Below are 19,280 nucleotides of genomic sequence, written 5' to 3'. Positions count from 1 at the left end.
TTGTAACAAGGAAAACAATTACAAATCAACATATAATATATACCAAAAGAAAAGAAAGAGTCAAAAGAAACACACAAATTATCCAACCAAAAGTTCATTTAGAACTTAAAGTCCAGCATGAAATGGCACACCGGTGTTCGGCAACCACGACTGGCCCGCGATGAAATTCGCAACGGTAAACCGAGAAGCCTCGTTCGAGTTAGTGATAACCGTTACCCACGCCACTTGACACTCCGGCTAGTCGAAGAACCGGGTCCAGTGTTCCTATATTCTCCATAATACAAAGTATTAAGAGCAAAGTTCGCATCCCATTCTAACCATCCAGCCGGGTCCATCAAACTATCCATATAATTTTTCAAAAAAAAGTTCGAGAATATTGCTTCCAGGGCCGGCCCAAGAAGGTTTTAAATGAGCCCAATACCGGTTTTAAGTCGGATGCAGCCATGATCCGAGAATTCTGAATAGAGATCCCAATGTTTTGGTTCGAGTCGGTTCGGCCATGGGCCGTGATGGTGATCTTTTGGGAAGTCATGGGCCGTCTTCCGTAGATCATGCAGTTTTGGAAAACTACGGCCGCGTTGCCGAAGATGAAATCGACAGTCCCGTAAATGTAGCATTCTTTGTAGAATTGTCATTGTGAGTGGACGTAGAGGGTGTCTTGGTATCCTTCAAAACCGCAACGGTAGAAGACCGATAAGTCGGACCCGGACCGTAGAGCTACGGCTTGGTGGTTTATTGGGCCCGCGGTGTTGCGGAAGGTTATGCCATGAGCAATGAATCCAGACCCGGTTACAACTGTTGTTAGATGGAAACAAAAAGTGTTAAAACACTTTCAACTTATTAAAAGTCACACATATTGTCTTTTAAAAATATAGAGAACGGTTACTTACTAACGGTGGCGGAATCAAACGTCGTGGAGCCGCCTCCAACACTCCGGATACCGGTGATGATGGTGTACTTCATCCCATCACTAACAAGCATTATATTCTTCATTTTATTCCCAATCTCAATATTCTCCCTATAAACCCCCCTCTTTATATAAATAACAAACCTCCCACCCCCACTTCTCTTCGCGGCCGCATCAATCGTGGCCTTAATAGTACTATAGTTCCCCGAACCGTCCTGGGCCACAACAATATTCACCCTAGGAGCCCCGGTCTGCAAAAGCTTTCTATCGCTAGGCCCAAACCACTTCGGAAACCCATCTTTGTAACTCTCTACAGGCGTCCTTGAACCATTGTTAATAGCCAAAGTATTACTAATAAGCTTAGTCACATTATTATTCATGAGTGTTAACATGTAGTTGGAAGCACTAACCTCCACGAACCCAGCACGACAAGTCTCGAGGTTAGTCAACGCGGTACTAAGCCATGTTTGCGCATCGAAAGTGGTGCACTTGGTGGTTGGTGTTGGTGCACTTGTGTCTGTACTTTGTCTGTATTTTGTCATGATATAAAACGATGTCTTTTGTTAGTCTTGTTTACGTCTTATGTTTGTTAATATGTGTGTTTGATGTATGTTTGACCAAGTCAACCATCCTCTTGGTTTGACTTGGCCAAACAGTTAGAACATAGTTTTGTAATATGTTTGTGTCGAAGGATGAGTCATCGAAGGATTGTTTATATCCTTCGATGAGCTCGAAGGATAAACCTTCGATGGATGTAGATGGACCTCGAAGGATATCATCCTTCGAGGTATATGTGGATCCTTCGGTAGGTTTCAGATCGATAGATGATCTTTCGATCAGTTGTCACACCTGAGCAAAATCCGCAATGATCTTGATTCCTCGCTTCACTCCTTCATGCTTACTTGTCAAATTTCGGAACGAAATTTCTTTCAAGTTGGGGATGATGTGACAACTCGAAATTTCAAGGTTAGTACCCTTGGTGTTGTGACTTCCCCGTTCTTGTTTTAATATATCTATTTGACCCGTAACCCTGTTTAGCGTGCTAATATAACTGGTAGATGTGCATTGTGTGTACGATTGTTCGAGTCTAGGCCCAAATACTTATACGAATTGTGGTGGAGTATCGGCCCAAATCATTGTTTGTCACTATTTGTTTAACGAATACTTGTGTGGTTTAGTAAAAATGATCGGCCCATGTCGCTAATTGTTTAACAAACATCACCGGCCCACTTGTTAGGTTTTGGCTTTAAAATACAATTGTGCGTGATCACTCTTTTTGTCTCACAATTGCAACACAACAAACCCTACCTATCTATTGAGTGACGGCAGTAGCAAAACCTCAGTCGAAATCATCATCATCATCACCGGTTAGTGTAACTCTTGTTTGTTTAATTATTGGCTATTAATTCTGTGTGAACACATGTTAATATGTTAGAAATAATACCTGTGCCATGTGATAATAAATTGCAACCGACATTAGTGATGATCAAAAAAATTGCTGATGATGATGCTTGGATTTAATGTGTGTATGGAAACATGAAACATGTGGTAGGTTGGTAGTGGTGTAATCAAAGGTGTGTGATATAATGATGTTATGTGATATGTTAATAGACATACATGTGGTAGTATCGGTGCAATACCATTGAAAGGATGTGGCCATGTGAAATCTAAACAAAGGATAATATGCACACTTATTAGCCTTGTCAGTAAACATGTGCACAAATGATAAAATGTTGTGTGGTTGGGAATAGCGAAACTTGTGAAAGTGGCGGTTATGTGATTGTGTTATGTGTTGAACATTGAGCTATGTAAATAGGGGGACATCATGTCAGTTTTGGCAGTGATGTTAAGGGGTATTAAGGTGGGAATGACCTGGCCAATTTCACATGTGAAACCGCCCACATGCACTCGGATATTAAGGAGGGTTAGACATGGGGCTTTGAGTGGTGGGCTCGCATAACAGGGAATTACAAATGGGGGGTAGAAACTAAGTAGGTTACCTTTAAGCAAACTAATTTTTAACAGAAACGCACGGACTAGGCCTGGGTGTACACATGCAATCTTAATTTGTTATTTTGACTATCAATGTTAATGTATAAGAACCGACACCACTTATCAAATAACGGACCTGACTCACTAATATGATCACATGGGCCTAGTTTATTAGTGACAAGCTATTGGACCTTCTAAGACCTATTGGGCAGATAATTAATAAACAGGCCGACAATACACGTGCAGTGAATTGTATTTTAATTGAACAAATGTATTACAGTTAATGGACCGATAACACGAGACTTCTGGTTAAGTATTGAGATTATGGGCCGTTTGGGCCAGATCTGTATTAAGGCCGCACCCCTCGACTATAAGTAGACGGATTACGTAATTAACTTGATTTCATATTAGACTTTGAAGTGTACGTGAATACTATGTGTATGTGTGTATTATGCTATCGGACCATTGCTAGTCTAATTTGTAAAATGGGGTTGGCATTTGAGCTATGTTATAAATGGAACTGGTAATCTAGTATAACTACATGGTGTTACATGCTAAGTGAATTGCTTGATGATATTGGGTCAGTGGATTTACTGTTACGACTTGAATTGCATGAGGGTGCTACATGCAAAATAATTGTGTATTGTGTGAACAAGGGTTATGTGTATTAGTTGTACGTGTAACATGCGAGCTATGTGCACATGAGACTGATTGTTGTTGGTAACCATATTAGGGCGTTTGTGGTCAACTGTTAGACAAGAAACTAATCTTGCCGAGCAAACCAAAGGTGAGTTCACTACATTCGATCATGCGTCCCAGTGGTTGGGGACAGTCAGTGGTTTGGGTAAAAACGGGTATATTGGTTAATAATCTCACCTATCATTCTTGTAAGTCCCTTGTTATGTTACCTGGAGGGTAACGAGTATTAGTTAGTAGCGCTACTTAGGTTTGGCACCCTCACCACGCTCCTAGAGAGGACGGATGTGAACTAATGACCCAGTCGTGGCCCAGTACTAGATAGGAGTACGTGGGAAGGGCAGTCATGTATTTCAGGAGCCGTCTTGTTCGGAATTGAGATATTAACAATATTACTTGCATTGGTTATTGAACTGTTTTACATACAACTGGTAACAAACGTTTTCTAAAACTGTGAACTCGCCAGCTTTGTCTGATACACTTGTTACATGCTCGCAGGTCGCTAGGTACTCGGGAACAGGAACTTGCTAGCCGGAGGGCGTGAGTGGTCATGGCTGCATTGATGAGTTATTTATCAAACAGTTATTTACTATGGTTGTTTGGAAAGTATTTACATTATGATACATTAACGCTTCCGCTGAACTTGATGGTTTTCGAATTACTTATCTTTGGATTTTATTACTATGAAAATGATGAAACTTTATTTTAAACTTATGGATTCAATGTAATTGGTGGCTCATTACTAGTGGTCACACGCCTAACAGGGATACTCCCTAAGTGGCAATTTGAGGGTGTGACAGTTTGGTATCAGAGCCACTGGTTATAGTGAACTTGGTTTTAAAACGTTTTATAAAACCAGACTATAACTGAACTGATCCGACATTGACCATGACACTCAGCTCCAGGCAGCAAGGTTCGTCTCTTATTTACTAATGCATAACATATTTAATACATACTCATGATTAGTATCACACTCAAACGCACACTTGACATTACAATACGAACTCATATGCTAACGGTCTATGCTACGTGTTTTAAGAGTAGGACTCTTCTTGAACTACATGCTCTATGTTGTGATGCCGTTGGTCGTGCTGCTTGAATTTGGGGAAACCTTTTAACACGAGTTGGGAGGAACTGAGATAAACATGCAAATTGGGTTATTATTATGGGTGCACACATAATAACAACGTGGGGTGCATGTGAATCCCAGTAAATCTCGACTAGTGTGAAAAAGGAATTCCGCGTTGTTAGTCAATCTTGTACTAGAACGTCGAAAACTGTGAATACCATAGCAATACTTGATATCTACTTGAACTTGTCTGTTAATTCGTTCCTTTTTCTCATATTTATAGAATCATGAACGGACGTGGTGGAGGCCGTCGTGGTGGACATGGTGGAGGCCGCGGTGGTGGACGTGGCCATATTGCTATGACTCAGGCTGAGTTAACCGATCTCATTAACACTCGCGTGGCTGAAGCCTTAGCGGCTTATCAGGCTGGTCAACAGGTGCAACAGAATCCGCACCATCCGCCTGTTTGCACGTTCAAAACCTTCATGGATTGTAAGCCGTAGACCTTCAGCGGAACTGAAGGGGCTGTAGGACTCTTGCGCTGGTTCGAGAAGGCAGAGTCCGTATTCGCGATGTGTAACTGTCCGGTTGGGGACAGAGTGAAGTATGCTGCGGGCACGCTCGAGGATGGTGCCCTGACATGGTGGAATGCCCAGGTTCAGTTGTTGGGCATTGAGGCGGCGAACGCCACTACGTGGGACGACTTTAAAGGGTTGATGAGGGAGGAATATTGTCCTCGTGATGAGATACAGAAATTAGAAAACGAGTATTACGATCTGAAAATGGTGGGATCCGAGATTGAAGCATATGTGAAGCGGTCGTATGAGTTGGCTGACTTGTGTCCGAATTTGTCTCGACCTATGCCTCGAAGGATTGAGTTGTTTATCAAGGGATTACCTCCACGGGTGAAGGGTTTGGTTACTGCGGCGAACCTTAATAACTTAACTCAGATTGTTCGTTTGGCTCACAAGATCGTTGATCAAGAGGTGGAGAGCAATTCATTACCACCACGTATTTCTAGCACTGCTACAGCCGCTACTACTTCCACTGCGTCTGCTGCTGATAGCAAACGTAAGTGGAACGATATGGACAAGGGGTCCAACTCTGCACAGCCTCAGAAGAAGATGGATACTGGCAGCAACCGCAGTTTCAGTCAGTCATCATCAGTGAATCAAAACCAGAGTAACAAGTCAGGGCAGGGATCATATGCGGGGAAGCTACCTTTGTGCAACAAGTGTAACTATCATCACAAGGGACAGTGTGCTCGGGTTTGTCATCGGTGTAACCGATCAGGGCACGTGGCTAGGGATTGTAGGGCTACACTTCCAGCTCAGCAGCAGCCATCACAGCAGTCGGGTAGTCAACAGACTCAGCAGAACCTGGGTACCTAAAAAGGGTGTTATCAGTGTGGGGCCGAGCGACACTTCAAGCGAGACTGCCCTCAACTGAGCAGAACACAGGGGGTAACAACGGGAATAACAATGCTGGAAACAATGGGGGTAATGTTGCGCGTGGGCGCGGGTTTGTGTTAGGAGCTGGGGAAGCGCGGAAAGACGGCAACGTGGTTACTGGTACGTTTTCAGTAAACGGTGTATTTGCTTCTATTTTATTTGACTCTGGTGCCGATTGGAGTTACGTGTCTTTGGGGTTCAATTCTCAGTTAGGGTTAAGTCCTACACCTCTCGTGATGAAACACATAGTAGAGATAGCAAATGGTAAAACAATCGAAGCTTCGCATGTCCTAGTTGGGTGTAAACTCGATCTTCTGGGTCAAGTATTCGACATTGACCTACTTCCCATTACTCTTGGAAGCTTCGACGTGATTATCGGTATGGACTGGTTGTCCAAGTATCAGGCGGAAATTCTCTGTAAGGAGAAGATCGTACGTATCCCCCTCCCTGGTGGAGAATCTTTATCGGTTCAGGGTCATCGCAGTGGGACCCGGTTAGTATTGTTTCAGCAATGAAGGCTCAGAAGTACCTGCGTAAGGGCTATCCTGCTATTTTAGCCCTTGTCACTGATTCACAGTCTGATGAAAGGAAGATTGAGGATCTTCCAGTTGTTCGTGAATTTCCTGACGTATTTCCTGAGGAACTCCCTGGTTTACCTTCACATCGTCAGGTGGAATTCCAGATCGACCTCGCCCCAGCGGCATTCCCGATTGCTCGTGCTCCTTATCGTCTTGCGCCTGGGGAATTGCAGGAATTGTCAAACCAACTCCAAGAGTTGTTGGATAGGGGTTTCATCCGACCTAGCTCTTCCCCTTGGGGAGCCCCAGTTTTATTTGTGAAGAAGAAGGATGGGTCTTTTCGGATGTGTATAGATTATCGCGAGCTCAACAAGGTGACGGTCAAAAATCGTTATCCTTTGCCTCGTATCGACGACCTGTTTGACCAGCTGCAAGGGTCAAGTTTTTATTCAAAAATCGACTTAAGGTCGGGATATCATCAGGTGCGGGTCAGAGAGGAAGACGTTCCCAAAACAGCGTTTCGGACGCGATACGGTCACTATGAGTTCTTGGTTATGCCATTCGGGTTGACCAACGCACCAGCGGTCTTCATGGATCTCATGAACCGCGTGTGCAAGCCATACCTTGACGACTTCGTTATCGTTTTTATCGACGACATTCTAATTTATTCCAAGAATGAGGAGGATCATGAGCGGCATCTACGCCTTATCTTAGAACTCCTGAGGAGGGAGCAATTGTACGCGAAATTTTCTAAGTGTGATTTTTGGATACGGGAGGTACATTTTCTGGGGCATATAGTTAATGAGATGGGCATACATGTGGATCCTGCCAAGATCGACGCCATTAGAAATTGGGCGGCACCAAAGAATCCTTCGGAGGTGCGGCAATTTATCGGTCTAGCAGGGTATTATCGTCGTTTTATTCAGAACTTCTCGAAGATCGCTCAGCCACTCACCTCGTTAACACAGAAGAAGGTAGTTTACTCTTGGGGAACGAAACAGGAGGATGCTTTCCAACTGTTGAAACAAAAATTATGCAGCGCGCCCATTCTATCCCTACCAGATGGTACCGAGGATTTTGTGGTTTATTGTGATGCTTCGATTCAGGGTCTCGGTTGCGTGTTGATGCAACGGGAGAGGTGATAGCTTACGCTTCTCGGCAGTTGAAAGTACACGAGAAGAACTACACGACACACGACTTGGAGTTAGGAGCAGTGGTCTTTGCACTAAAGATTTGGAGGCATTACCTGTACGGTACGAAATGCACCATCTATACTGACCACAAGAGCCTTCAGCATATCTTCGACCAGAAAGAATTGAATATGCGTCAGCGTCGTTGGGTAGAGTTGTTCAATGATTACGAGTGTGCCATCAAGTATCACCCAGGTAAAACTAACGTTGTAGCAGATGCTCTTAGCCGCAAGGAAAAGAAGCCGAAGCGTGTTCGTGCTCTACAGCTTACTATTCACTCTGATCTACCCACACGGACTCATTCAGCTCAGGTAGAGGCCTTAAAGGTTGGAAACATCGAAGCAGAGGGTTTGCGTGGTATGAACAAGAAGTTTGAGCAAAAGTCTGATGGTATTTACTATTTTATGGGGAGATTATGGGTTCCTCTGTTTGGCAATCTTCACGAACTTGTGATGGATGAAGCACATAAGTCTCGATACTCTGTTCACCCGGGGTCTGATAAGATGTATCAGGATCTCAAAGCCTTGTACTGGTGGCCGAATATGAAAGCTATCATCGCAACATACGTGAGTAAGTGCTTGACTTGTGCTAGAGTCAAAGCAGAGTACCAGAAACCTTCGGGTCTACTCCAGCAGCCAGAGATACCCATGTGGAAATGGGAACAAATCGCCATGGATTTCGTTACGGGATTACCGAGAACGCAGGCGGGGAACGATACTATTTGGGTAATTGTCGACCGTCTCACGAAGTCAGCACACTTTCTGGCCATCAAAGAAACAGATAAGTATTTACAGCTGGCAGCAGTTTATCTTAAGGAGGTTGTATCTAGGCACGGGGTACCAACTTCTATCATTTCAGATCGAGATCCGTGTTTTACTTCTGAGTTATGGCAGGCTATGCACAAATCGTTCGGTTCACGCCTCGACATGAGTACTGCTTATCACCCACAGACGGATGGTCAGAGTGAACGCACCATTCAGACGCTTGAAGACATGTTGCGGGCATGTGTGATTGATTTTGGGAAAGGTTGGGAGAAACATTTGCCATTGATAGAGTTCTCCTACAACAACAGCTACCATACTAGTATCAAGGCAGCTCCGTTCGAAGCATTGTATGGGCGGAAATGCCGTTCTCCTCTCTGTTGGGCCGAAGTGGGAGACAGTCAGATTACGGGTCCTGAGCTTGTACTGGAAACGTCGGAAAAGATTGTTCAGATCAGGAACCGCATGGCAGCAGCGCGTGACCGCCAGAAGAGCTACGCTGACAAGCGTAGCAAACCGTTAGAGTTTGCAGTAGGTGATCGTGTTATGTTGAAGGTTTCACCGTGGAAGGGTGTTGTACGTTTCGGGAAGCGTAGCAAGCTTAATCCACGATATGTTGGGCCATTTAGAATTCTGGAACGGATCGGTAAGGTCGCCTACAAGCTTGAGTTGCCTGCTGAATTGGGCAATGTTCACGATGTTTTTCACGTTTCACAGTTGAAGAAGTGTTTGGTAGACGAAACACTAGTTGCACCATTCCAAGAGCTGAAGATTGATGACAAACTGCAGTTTGTTGAAGAGCCTATTGAGATTATGGACCGAGAGGTCAAGGTGCGTAAGCATAGTCGTATTCCGATTGTTAGAGTTCGTTGGAACTCAAGACGTGGACCGGAGTTCACGTGGGAGCGGGAGGATCAAATGAAGCTTAAGTATCCTCATCTTTTTCCTAACGACAAGTCTAAACTGGGTGAAACAAGTGAATTTCGGGACGAAATTCCCCTTCAAGTTGGGGATGATGTCACACCTGAGCAAAATCCGCAATAATCTTGATTCCTCGCTTCACTCCTTCATGCTTACTTGTCAAATTTCGGAACGAAATTTCTTTCAAGTTGGGGATGATGTGACAACTCGAAATTTCAAGGTTAGTACCCTTGGTGTTGTGACTTCCCCGTTCTTGTTTTAATATATCTATTTGACCCGTAACCCTGTTTAGCGTGCTAATATAACTGGTAGATGTGCATTGTGTGTACGATTGTTCGAGTCTAGGCCCAAATACTTATACGAATTGTGGTGGAGTATCGGCCCAAATCATTGTTTGTCACTATTTGTTTAACGAATACTTGTGTGGTTTAGTAAAAATGATCGGCCCATGTCGCTAATTGTTTAACAAACATCACCGGCCCACTTGTTAGGTTTTGGCTTTAAAATACAATTGTGCGTGATCACTCTTTTTGTCTCACAATTGCAACACAACAAACCCTACCTATCTATTGAGTGACGGCAGTAGCAAAACCTCAGTCGAAATCATCATCATCATCACCGGTTAGTGTAACTCTTGTTTGTTTAATTATTGGCTATTGATTCTGTGTGAACACATGTTAATATGTTAGAAATAATACCTGTGCCATGTGATAATAAATTGCAACCGACATTAGTGATGATCAAAAAAATTGCTGATGATGATGCTTGGATTTAATGTGTGTATGGAAACATGAAACATGTGGTAGGTTGGTAGTGGTGTAATCAAAGGTGTGTGATATAATGATGTTATGTGATATGTTAATAGACATACATGTGGTAGTATCGGTGCAATACCATTGAAAGGATGTGGCCATGTGAAATCTAAACAAAGGATAATATGCACACTTATTAGCCTTGTCAGTAAACATGTGCACAAATGATAAAATGTTGTGTGGTTGGGAATAGCGAAACTTGTGAAAGTGGCGGTTATGTGATTGTGTTATGTGTTGAACATTGAGCTATGTAAATAGGGGGACATCATGTCAGTTTTGGCAGTGATGTTAAGGGGTATTAAGGTGGGAATGACCTGGCCAATTTCACATGTGAAACCGCCCACATGCACTCGGATATTAAGGAGGGTTAGACATGGGGCTTTGAGTGGTGGGCTCGCATAACAGGGAATTACAAATGGGGGGTAGAAACTAAGTAGGTTACCTTTAAGCAAACTAATTTTTAACAGAAACGCACGGACTAGGCCTGGGTGTACACATGCAATCTTAATTTGTTATTTTGACTATCAATGTTAATGTATAAGAACCGACACCACTTATCAAATAACGGACCTGACTCACTAATATGATCACATGGGCCTAGTTTATTAGTGACAAGCTATTGGACCTTCTAAGACCTATTGGGCAGATAATTAATAAACAGGCCGACAATACACGTGCAGTGAATTGTATTTTAATTGAACAAATGTATTACAGTTAATGGACCGATAACACGAGACTTCTGGTTAAGTATTGAGATTATGGGCCGTTTGGGCCAGATCTGTATTAAGGCCGCACCCCTCGACTATAGGTAGACGGATTACGTAATTAACTCGATTTCATATTAGACTTTGAAGTGTACGTGAATACTATGTGTATGTGTGTATTATGCTATCGGACCATTGCTAGTCTAATTTGTAAAATGGGGTTTGCATTTGAGCTATGTTATAAATGGAACTGATAATCTAGTATAACTACATGGTGTTACATGCTAAGTGAATTGCTTGATGATACTGGGTCAGTGGATTTACTGTTACGACTTGAATTGCATGAGGGTGCTACATGCAAAATAATTGTGTATTGTGTGAACAAGGGTTATGTGTATTAGTTGTACGTGTAACATGCGAGCTATGTGCACATGAGACTGATTGTTGTTGGTAACCATATTAGGGCGTTTGTGGTCAACTGTTAGACAAGAAACTAATCTTGCCGAGCAAACCAAAGGTGAGTTCACTACATTCGAGCATGTGTCCCAGTGGTTGGGGACAGTCAGTGGTTTGGGTAAAAACGAGTATATTGGTTAATAATCTCACCTATCATTCTTGTAAGTCCCTTGTTATGTTACCTGGAGGGTAACGGGTATTAGTTAGTAGCGCTACTTAGGTTTGGCACCCTCACACCGCTCCTAGAGAGGACGGATGTGAACTAATGACCCAGTCGTGGCCCAGTACTAGATAGGAGTACGTGGGAAGGGCAGTCATGTATTTCAGGAGCCGTCTTGTTCGGAATTGAGATATTAACAATATTACTTGCATTGGTTATTGAACTGTTTTACATACAACTGGTAACAAACGTTTTCTAAAACTGTGAACTCGCCAGCTTTGTCTGACACACTTGTTACATGCTCGCAGGTCGCTAGGTACTCAGGAACAGGAACTTACTAGCCGGAGGGCGTGAGTGGTCATGGCTGCATTGATGAGTTATTTATCAAACAGTTATTTACTATGGTTGTTTGGAAAGTATTTACATTATGATACATTAACGCTTCCGCTGAACTTGATGGTTTTCGAATTACTTATCTTTGGATTTTATTACTATGAAAATGATGAAACTTTATTTTAAACTTATGGATTCAATGTAATTGGTGGCTCATTACTAGTGGTCACACGCCTAACAGGGATACTCCCTAAGTGGCAATTTGAGGGTGTGACATCAGTCTATCTGATCCTTCGACCAGACAATCTGTGATGGGTATATATAGTCATATAATGTGTTCACTTCAGTATGTGAGTGAACTTAGTCTTGTAGAGAGCGTATTTTCAGTTTGGTCAAGGGCTGTAACCGTGTCCACTTAAATACAAGAGAAAACTTTGATATCTTGTGTGTCTACCTTTCTCTTTGTAGCTTGTGTTCTCATATAAACTACCGGTTTGCATTCTAGCTTGGATTCCGCACTTGCTAGTGTGTTATACATAACAAGGATAAGGTTTAACCTCAACCTCCGAGGGACCTACAGTTGGGTCTAGAGTTTGGTTTAGTTGCAAAATTGTGTTTTCATAGAGCATCAAACAATCAACCCATGCAGCCCTTTCGCGCTCGTTACGACACTTTTGACCGAGCCATTTGGTGTGGCTTTCGGCGTTAAGTGCCCTTTCCATGGCTAGTTCCAAAGCCGCCTTTCGAAAATCAGATTTTGCCATAACAAGACCGAATTTGTGCGACTTGTTGCTCATGAATTATATTTCAATACTTTCGGACTATGAAGGTATCTTCGAAGCCTGGGGAAGCCCACAAACCAGACTATACAAGATTTCATTATATTATCACGTATAATAGGGACTATGATATCAAAAACCAATCCATGATCCTCTAGTCTTCTTTGATTTGAGTTTTGATAAAGATTTATGTCTTGGACCCAATTTTCCGTCATGTTTTATTTCTCAAGATGAGGAATACAGTGTTCATTATATATTATTGAGTTAGTAAATGTACCCAACAAAATCCCACCTATAGCATGATTAGTATTCAATTTAGTAGAACGGAACGGTTTTTAAACCCTGGTGTAAAAGGAACACCGGTTTTAGGAAGCCAATTATAACCCGAAATGAAATGGGCCACCGTGAAAAACTTAGCTGTCTTTGGATCTGTTATGGCATGGTAATGGGGCCAATTGACCCTTTGATTAGTAGAAGAACCTGGCCATAATTCTTGTACTCTCCGCAATAAGCAGTATCCTTGTGACCCCAACTATCAAGCCACCCTTGTGGGTCCACCAACCCATCAAGAAAAGATTGCATATAAACGGTTCGACTCAGCCCAAACCATGGCCTTCCTAGAAATGCTTTTGCATGCTTACTCGGATTAACCTCGGGTGCGGCGGTTACCTTACACCCTTGAAATGAATACCCAATAGGTTCGTAATCATTGTTTCTTCCATGAGCCGTTACTACTAACCCGCCTCCTGGTAATGGTTTTCGAAAAAAGATATTGCAATCTTGGAAAACTGCTCTCGCGCTACCAAAAATGAAATCTATGGTTCCAAAGATTTGGCATTCTTAATAGAATTGCGTGTAGGCCATAGTAAGAAGTGTGTCTTGGTATCCTTCAAAGCTGCAGCGGTAAAATGTTGATTTGTCGGAAGAAGATAGGACCGCAAGGGCTTGCTCTCCCTGTGGCCCTGCAGTGTTACGGAATGTGATGCCCCGGGTGATAAATTTGCGGCTCCAGACTTCTGCATTGATCCAACAAATCCTCTAAATGATCTACTGTCGAAATTCACCACATCGAGATACACCCGCCTCCGAATCGGTGAAAACTCTCACCTTGGGCCGAAGCCCATGAAGACTCACCCGAACGCACGACAATGCGGTGAGGTAAAACCTGCTCAGTTCAAGGATCGAACTAGCTATCGCCTCCTACTTGCCTAGTGTTCCATCATCACCAGGTGTCATCGAAGCTAAATAGTGGGGGCAGGAATCGAACTTGGGTCACTTGGAACACGAGTTCTCCCCCTTACCACTCCACTACCAGCTCACCGGCGATTAAAAATTGTTTTATCAACTCTTTTTTCGTTGAAAGCGTTTTCGTCATAAATTCACTGGAAATAGCGTTTCCTACGAATTACCAACGAAAATTGACATAGGAAAATGGAAAATAATCCAAATAAAATAAGTTTATTGTTTATAGTCTAACCACTACTAGAAAAAAAAAAAAAGGTAATTAATAGGAAAATAATTACGTGGGAAATGCGTAGGAAACTGTTTCCCACGGCCCTTTTATGATAAAATCGTTTTTGTGGAAATTTTGTTGGAAAATGCCCATTATTCTAACAATGAACAAAACAAAATGTGTAGACATGAACTCACTAAAAGTTGCTGATCCCTGCAAGTCACCAACCTTGGAGGTTTTGAGCATGTCACCACCACAATGTCGGTTACCGGTTATGATCGTCTTATTTATTCCGTCACCATACATCGTGATATACTTAACTGTCTCTGGTATCTCCACGTATTCTTTATAAATACCAGCTTTCACGTAAATCACAAACCTCTTTTTGGGCATGCGGTGAATCATCGCATAATCAACCGCTTTTTGAATGGATTTAAAGTCACCCGAACCATGTTGAGCCACCACAACGTCGGGCTTTTCATTCGCCAAATCAGCAAGCTTGTATTCGTCGCTAAAATTCACATTAACAAGCCCATTAGTATTACAAGATGGAAAAATAACACTAATAGCTAAAGAGTTAACTATTAGTTCGGTCAAACTGGTAGTTATTACGGGTAACATGGTGTTGGTCATGTTAATCAACTCAAACCCTTTGTGACAAACAGTTATGTAGGTTAAACCCGCTCTAAGCCATGTTTGGACGTCTAGTGGGGTGGGTTGGAGGTCATGGTGAGTGTTTAGGACCATGTTAAGTGTGAACGCGGTCCGGTCAAAGTAGTCAACGCAGCTACCCCACAAGCTTTTACCCGGGACATTTGGATACGTGGACTTGATCGCGCGAGTTTTGTAACAAGCCGCACGTGCTTCATCAATGGCTGATTGTATGGTCATGTCTAGGAATTATTTAGCCGTTATGGGGGCGGTGAAGCTGTAGCATCTGGGTACGTAGTGGTTGCATGTTTTGCAGTGCGGGGTTTGGCGGCACCACCAGGTTATGGTGCCGACGGTGACAGCGGCGGTGAGAGTGGTTGGTTTTGATGAAAAAGAAAGGAGTGAAATGAAGCAAAGGAAAAGAGTGACTTTCACTATTAATTTGTAAGTAATGTTAAATGGTGATAAAACTTCATGTTATGATCTTTATTTATATCATGATATTCAAAGTTTGAAGATAATGCTAATTCAAATCAAACTAAGTAACAAGTTAATTGCATGGCTTGTGTCACAACGGTTACATGCTTTATTACAAAAGAAGTAGGAACTAAAAAAATTGCATAGTCGAATTTGAACAAAATATTTCCAAAACAGACCCGGAGTTGTAGGCTTAACCAAAGTAATCACCCTATTTTTTGTGGTCAGAAGCCGCTACATCAACTTCATCGACTAAAAAAGCTAGGATTTAGCTTACATTTTATGATAGAAAGCGTTGGCTAAGCCTGTACGTTTGGTGAAAAGCGTCGGCTAAGCCCGTCGTTTTGGTGAATTTTGCCGGCTCAGCCTCCGCTTTTAAGAGCTGATTGTGTAGCTCTTAATGTGGCTCTTAATGGTTTGGACATTTTACCGTTTCAATAGTTAATGGTTCAGATTGTATGTTTTTCGAGAAAATGTCTCAATGAATGGTTAGACATTATACTGAGTCTGAATGGTTAAGACCTGTAATTTGAATTAGTCAGACATTTGCCTCTGAACGATTAAGCATTATATGGCTCTTAATGGTTGAGACCTCTCTTACTGGTTCAGTACTTAACCATTCAGAAGTTGCCAAACAGCCTTTAGTGTTTTAGTAAACACTAAACTGTTTTTTAAATAGTAAATGAATACATTAGTTTATGAATCTCATTTGATTAGGAAAAATAGTAAATCGATACTTTAGTTTGTGAATCTCACTTTTTAAGGAATAATTACAAAATTAATCGATTCATATACTAATGTATTGATTTACTACTTAAAAAATGAGATTTGTATTGATTTACTACTTAAAAAATCATACACATTTTAGATTCAACCAGTTACAACTCACTTCATCTTACAACTCACTTCATCTGGCTTGTTAAAGTACGATTGTATCAATTATGAATTACCTTTGTGTCATACTTGAATCCAAAGCCTTTAATCATCGTAAATTAGTACCGCTAGAACAAATAACTAATAATCACATAAAGTTCATTTTCTTATTTTTATGGTATTTCCTTGTTGAATATGAGAATTACTAGTGATAATACCTGCGAATTTCGCGGTGTTGAAAAATGATATGTTTCTTATTCTTAGAAAAAAAATACGTTTACACTGATCATAAAGAAACTGTACACATGGACTTATTAGAGAAATCTGAAGTTGAAGATTAAAATACAACGAACTATCGTACTATAGATCTAACAAAATCGAAAAGATAAGTAAATGAAGGAAATACGTTATTTGGTTTGAAAACAATTTTTCAACTTGAAAACTACTTGGTAATTTTGACCCAGATCTAAAAGCGAATAATGAAAGCATATGAACTCATAACCAAATGTAGATCACACAAGTGAAGTGAAATAAGCAAAGGCTATAAATAATGCAATCAATTAAAAATATATCTATAGTAATCCCAATTTATTTGTCCAATAGCAATATTGCTGACTCAAGTGCCCTTGCATTGATGCATTGTTTGTCCAACAACACTGCTAATTTTGTTTCCAATAAGATAAAACTCATTAGGTATGGAAGCAATCTTCTATGACTATAGGAAGTTAGAGTTCGTTGTAAGTTTTTTCTTAACACTATTTAAGCGCCAAAATTTTAATTAAGAACCCAAATATAGAAAAGATTGTAACAAATAATTGACTATAGTATATAGATTAGTAAAGTATTTTATTTTATATAAGAAAAGGGAATTGGGTCTTATATAGGAAACATAATAAGCCCAATTCGATCCACTGAAATGATGGTTTAAATTTTTGAAATGAATTAAATCTTGAAATTAATTATATGATATTAGTTCAAATAATTTACTTTTTCAAAATTTTGAACCATCTAAAACTTTCAACAAATTAGACAATACTGTTGAAACAATATATTCAATCTTATACCTAAGAATTCGGTTGAGACTCAATAAATAATAATATACCATGTGATAGATTTTGTGATTAAAAATACTTTCCTAAATACGAAGAAAGGGTGGTTTTAAATTCTTGAATTAATTAAATCTTTGAATTATATATACAAAACAGTCGGAATATATTATCTAAATCTTTATAGCAGGTAAATATTATGTAATCAGGTTTGTGTCTTGTGTCTGGTAAATATTCTTTTACAAAATAACACTTGATCACAAAAATCAAGTAAGGGCTTGATATACTCAATCAACATCTTTGTCTAACATGTTGTCTAGCATCATTGAGAGTCCTAAAAACCTCAACATAAGCTTCAACCTTTTATCTATGGTTGCCTTATCAGCTACTTGCATAAGCTCCATGCTAGACGAACCTATTAAAACATGAGAGCTAGATATTTACACTTATCCTAAACTTCTAGCTCTAAAGCTTGCTTGACTCTTTTACATTGGTCCTTGGTAATGTCGAAATGCGGCTCACGCCTTGAATAAAGTCCATTTTCTCCTTCTGCCAGTCATCCTAACAAATACAAAACAAAAAAAGCATTTAAAACACATAAGGAGTAAGAACAAAACATCAAATTACACCAGCCATAGGAAGGAACAAAATCATCTTTGTTTATATGTGAAAACACACAGGAAGGAACAAACGCATAAGAAGCAAGAAAAAGAAAAAGAATAAATTACCTTAGGCTCCCAACTCCTGAATCGAATGTTGCCCTTGTCAAACAAACTTGAATACATTGATTTTTACCCACTTCGATTCTCACTTTCATAACTACATTAAACGCTTGTACATTAGCATTCTTATTTATTGCCAATAAGATTTCTCTCTTTGCTAGCAGGATCTTCCAACAATATCAATTTTACATGTCCTTTACACCAGCCATATCTAGGCGTTCATTCGTCGCCTTTTTCTTTCCCTCTAAATAATAATATTTGATCCTTAGCTAGGCGCATAAATATTATAAAGATTCTATAAGAGAAAAAGATAGTAATGTTCCTCAACTACAAGGCACCTTTTGAAAGCGCATCAGATGTAGGTTGTGACCTACCACATTCATTGTACGGCTCAGACGACCTTCTGTAAAAATCAGCAACTACACTCCATATGCATAATTCAACAGCTAAAGCAGCAGCAGACTACATATGCCTAGCAACATGCCAAAGTGTTTTATTAATGCATAAAACATCATAGATGATAGAAGCTACCAAATAGATCACTACCAAATCTATATCATCACAATATAAAAGAATTGCTAAAAATAAACCGGTTAAAGGAGTCCAAAGTTCACCAAGGTGTTATCTTGTTCTAAAATTAGACTATGACTGAACTAATATAATTTTTCTCACCATATTTAACGCGCTAATGCCAAATCTCAAAACCAAAAAAAATGTTACTCTAAACAGTGTTCAAACCAATCCCTCATAGTCTCGTACTACCATTGTTGTAATCAAACCAAACCGAACTGGTTAATGTCGCACAACAAAGCATAAATGATTGAACAATTAAAATATGAAATAAAAATATACTTTACTGATCTGGGGTTATTGTGAACAATCTAAACAACTTGCTGATTTGCCATATGCTTTAATGGGTCACAATATAGCTAATAAAAATTAACCCGGTCAAAATATAAAAACTTAAGACAAAACGGGTCGAAATATATTCAACAAATTAAAGACATTAAACACTATTGTTAAACGGTATCAATTGTAGAAACGAAAATGTAAAGGAAAAAAAAAGTTTACATACCATTGAAAGGTGCAAACAATTCAAAGACTCGTTTCTTCACTACATTACTCGCCACCTTCTTCATCCTTGTAGCTGGGGTTCCTACAATCACTGGTGTTAGAAACATGCCCTCATGTAGAATCAAAATCTGACACATGAGGGTTGATCATAAATGAATGCACAAATGTTTATGTCACGGCCCCCGACCCACCCTGGACGGAGTCGGGGCCCGCGAGGCAGTTCCCGTGGTATTTA

At 40.7% G+C, this 19,280-nt stretch overlaps 1 protein-coding gene, 1 long non-coding RNA gene and 1 pseudogene across 2 annotated transcripts; all 3 read right to left on the bottom strand.

Annotated features, from left to right (window-relative positions):
* Positions 1-52: 52 nt before the first annotated feature.
* Positions 53-12,738, bottom strand: LOC110867502 (annotated as a pseudogene).
* A 443-nt stretch (positions 12,739-13,181) lies between these two features.
* Positions 13,182-15,093, bottom strand: LOC110867231 (pectinesterase 2). Its single transcript, XM_022116358.1, has 2 exons — positions 14,400-15,093; positions 13,182-13,495 (listed from the first exon to the last, which is right to left on the bottom strand). The coding sequence occupies exons 1-2, from the start codon at positions 15,091-15,093 to the stop codon at positions 13,182-13,184; spliced, it is 1,008 nt and encodes a 335-aa protein (XP_021972050.1).
* A 2,413-nt stretch (positions 15,094-17,506) lies between these two features.
* Positions 17,507-19,237, bottom strand: LOC110869208. The gene is made up of 3 exons (XR_004863014.1): positions 19,047-19,237; positions 17,978-18,443; positions 17,507-17,810 (listed from the first exon to the last, which is right to left on the bottom strand). It is a non-coding gene; the product is annotated as an uncharacterized LOC110869208 (long non-coding RNA).
* Positions 19,238-19,280: the final 43 nt, after the last annotated feature.

The sequence above is a fragment of the Helianthus annuus genome, chromosome 7 (assembly GCF_002127325.2).
Source record: "Helianthus annuus cultivar XRQ/B chromosome 7, HanXRQr2.0-SUNRISE, whole genome shotgun sequence".
Classification (NCBI taxonomy): domain Eukaryota; kingdom Viridiplantae; phylum Streptophyta; class Magnoliopsida; order Asterales; family Asteraceae; genus Helianthus; species Helianthus annuus.
This window is presented reverse-complemented; position numbering and strand designations above follow the sequence as displayed.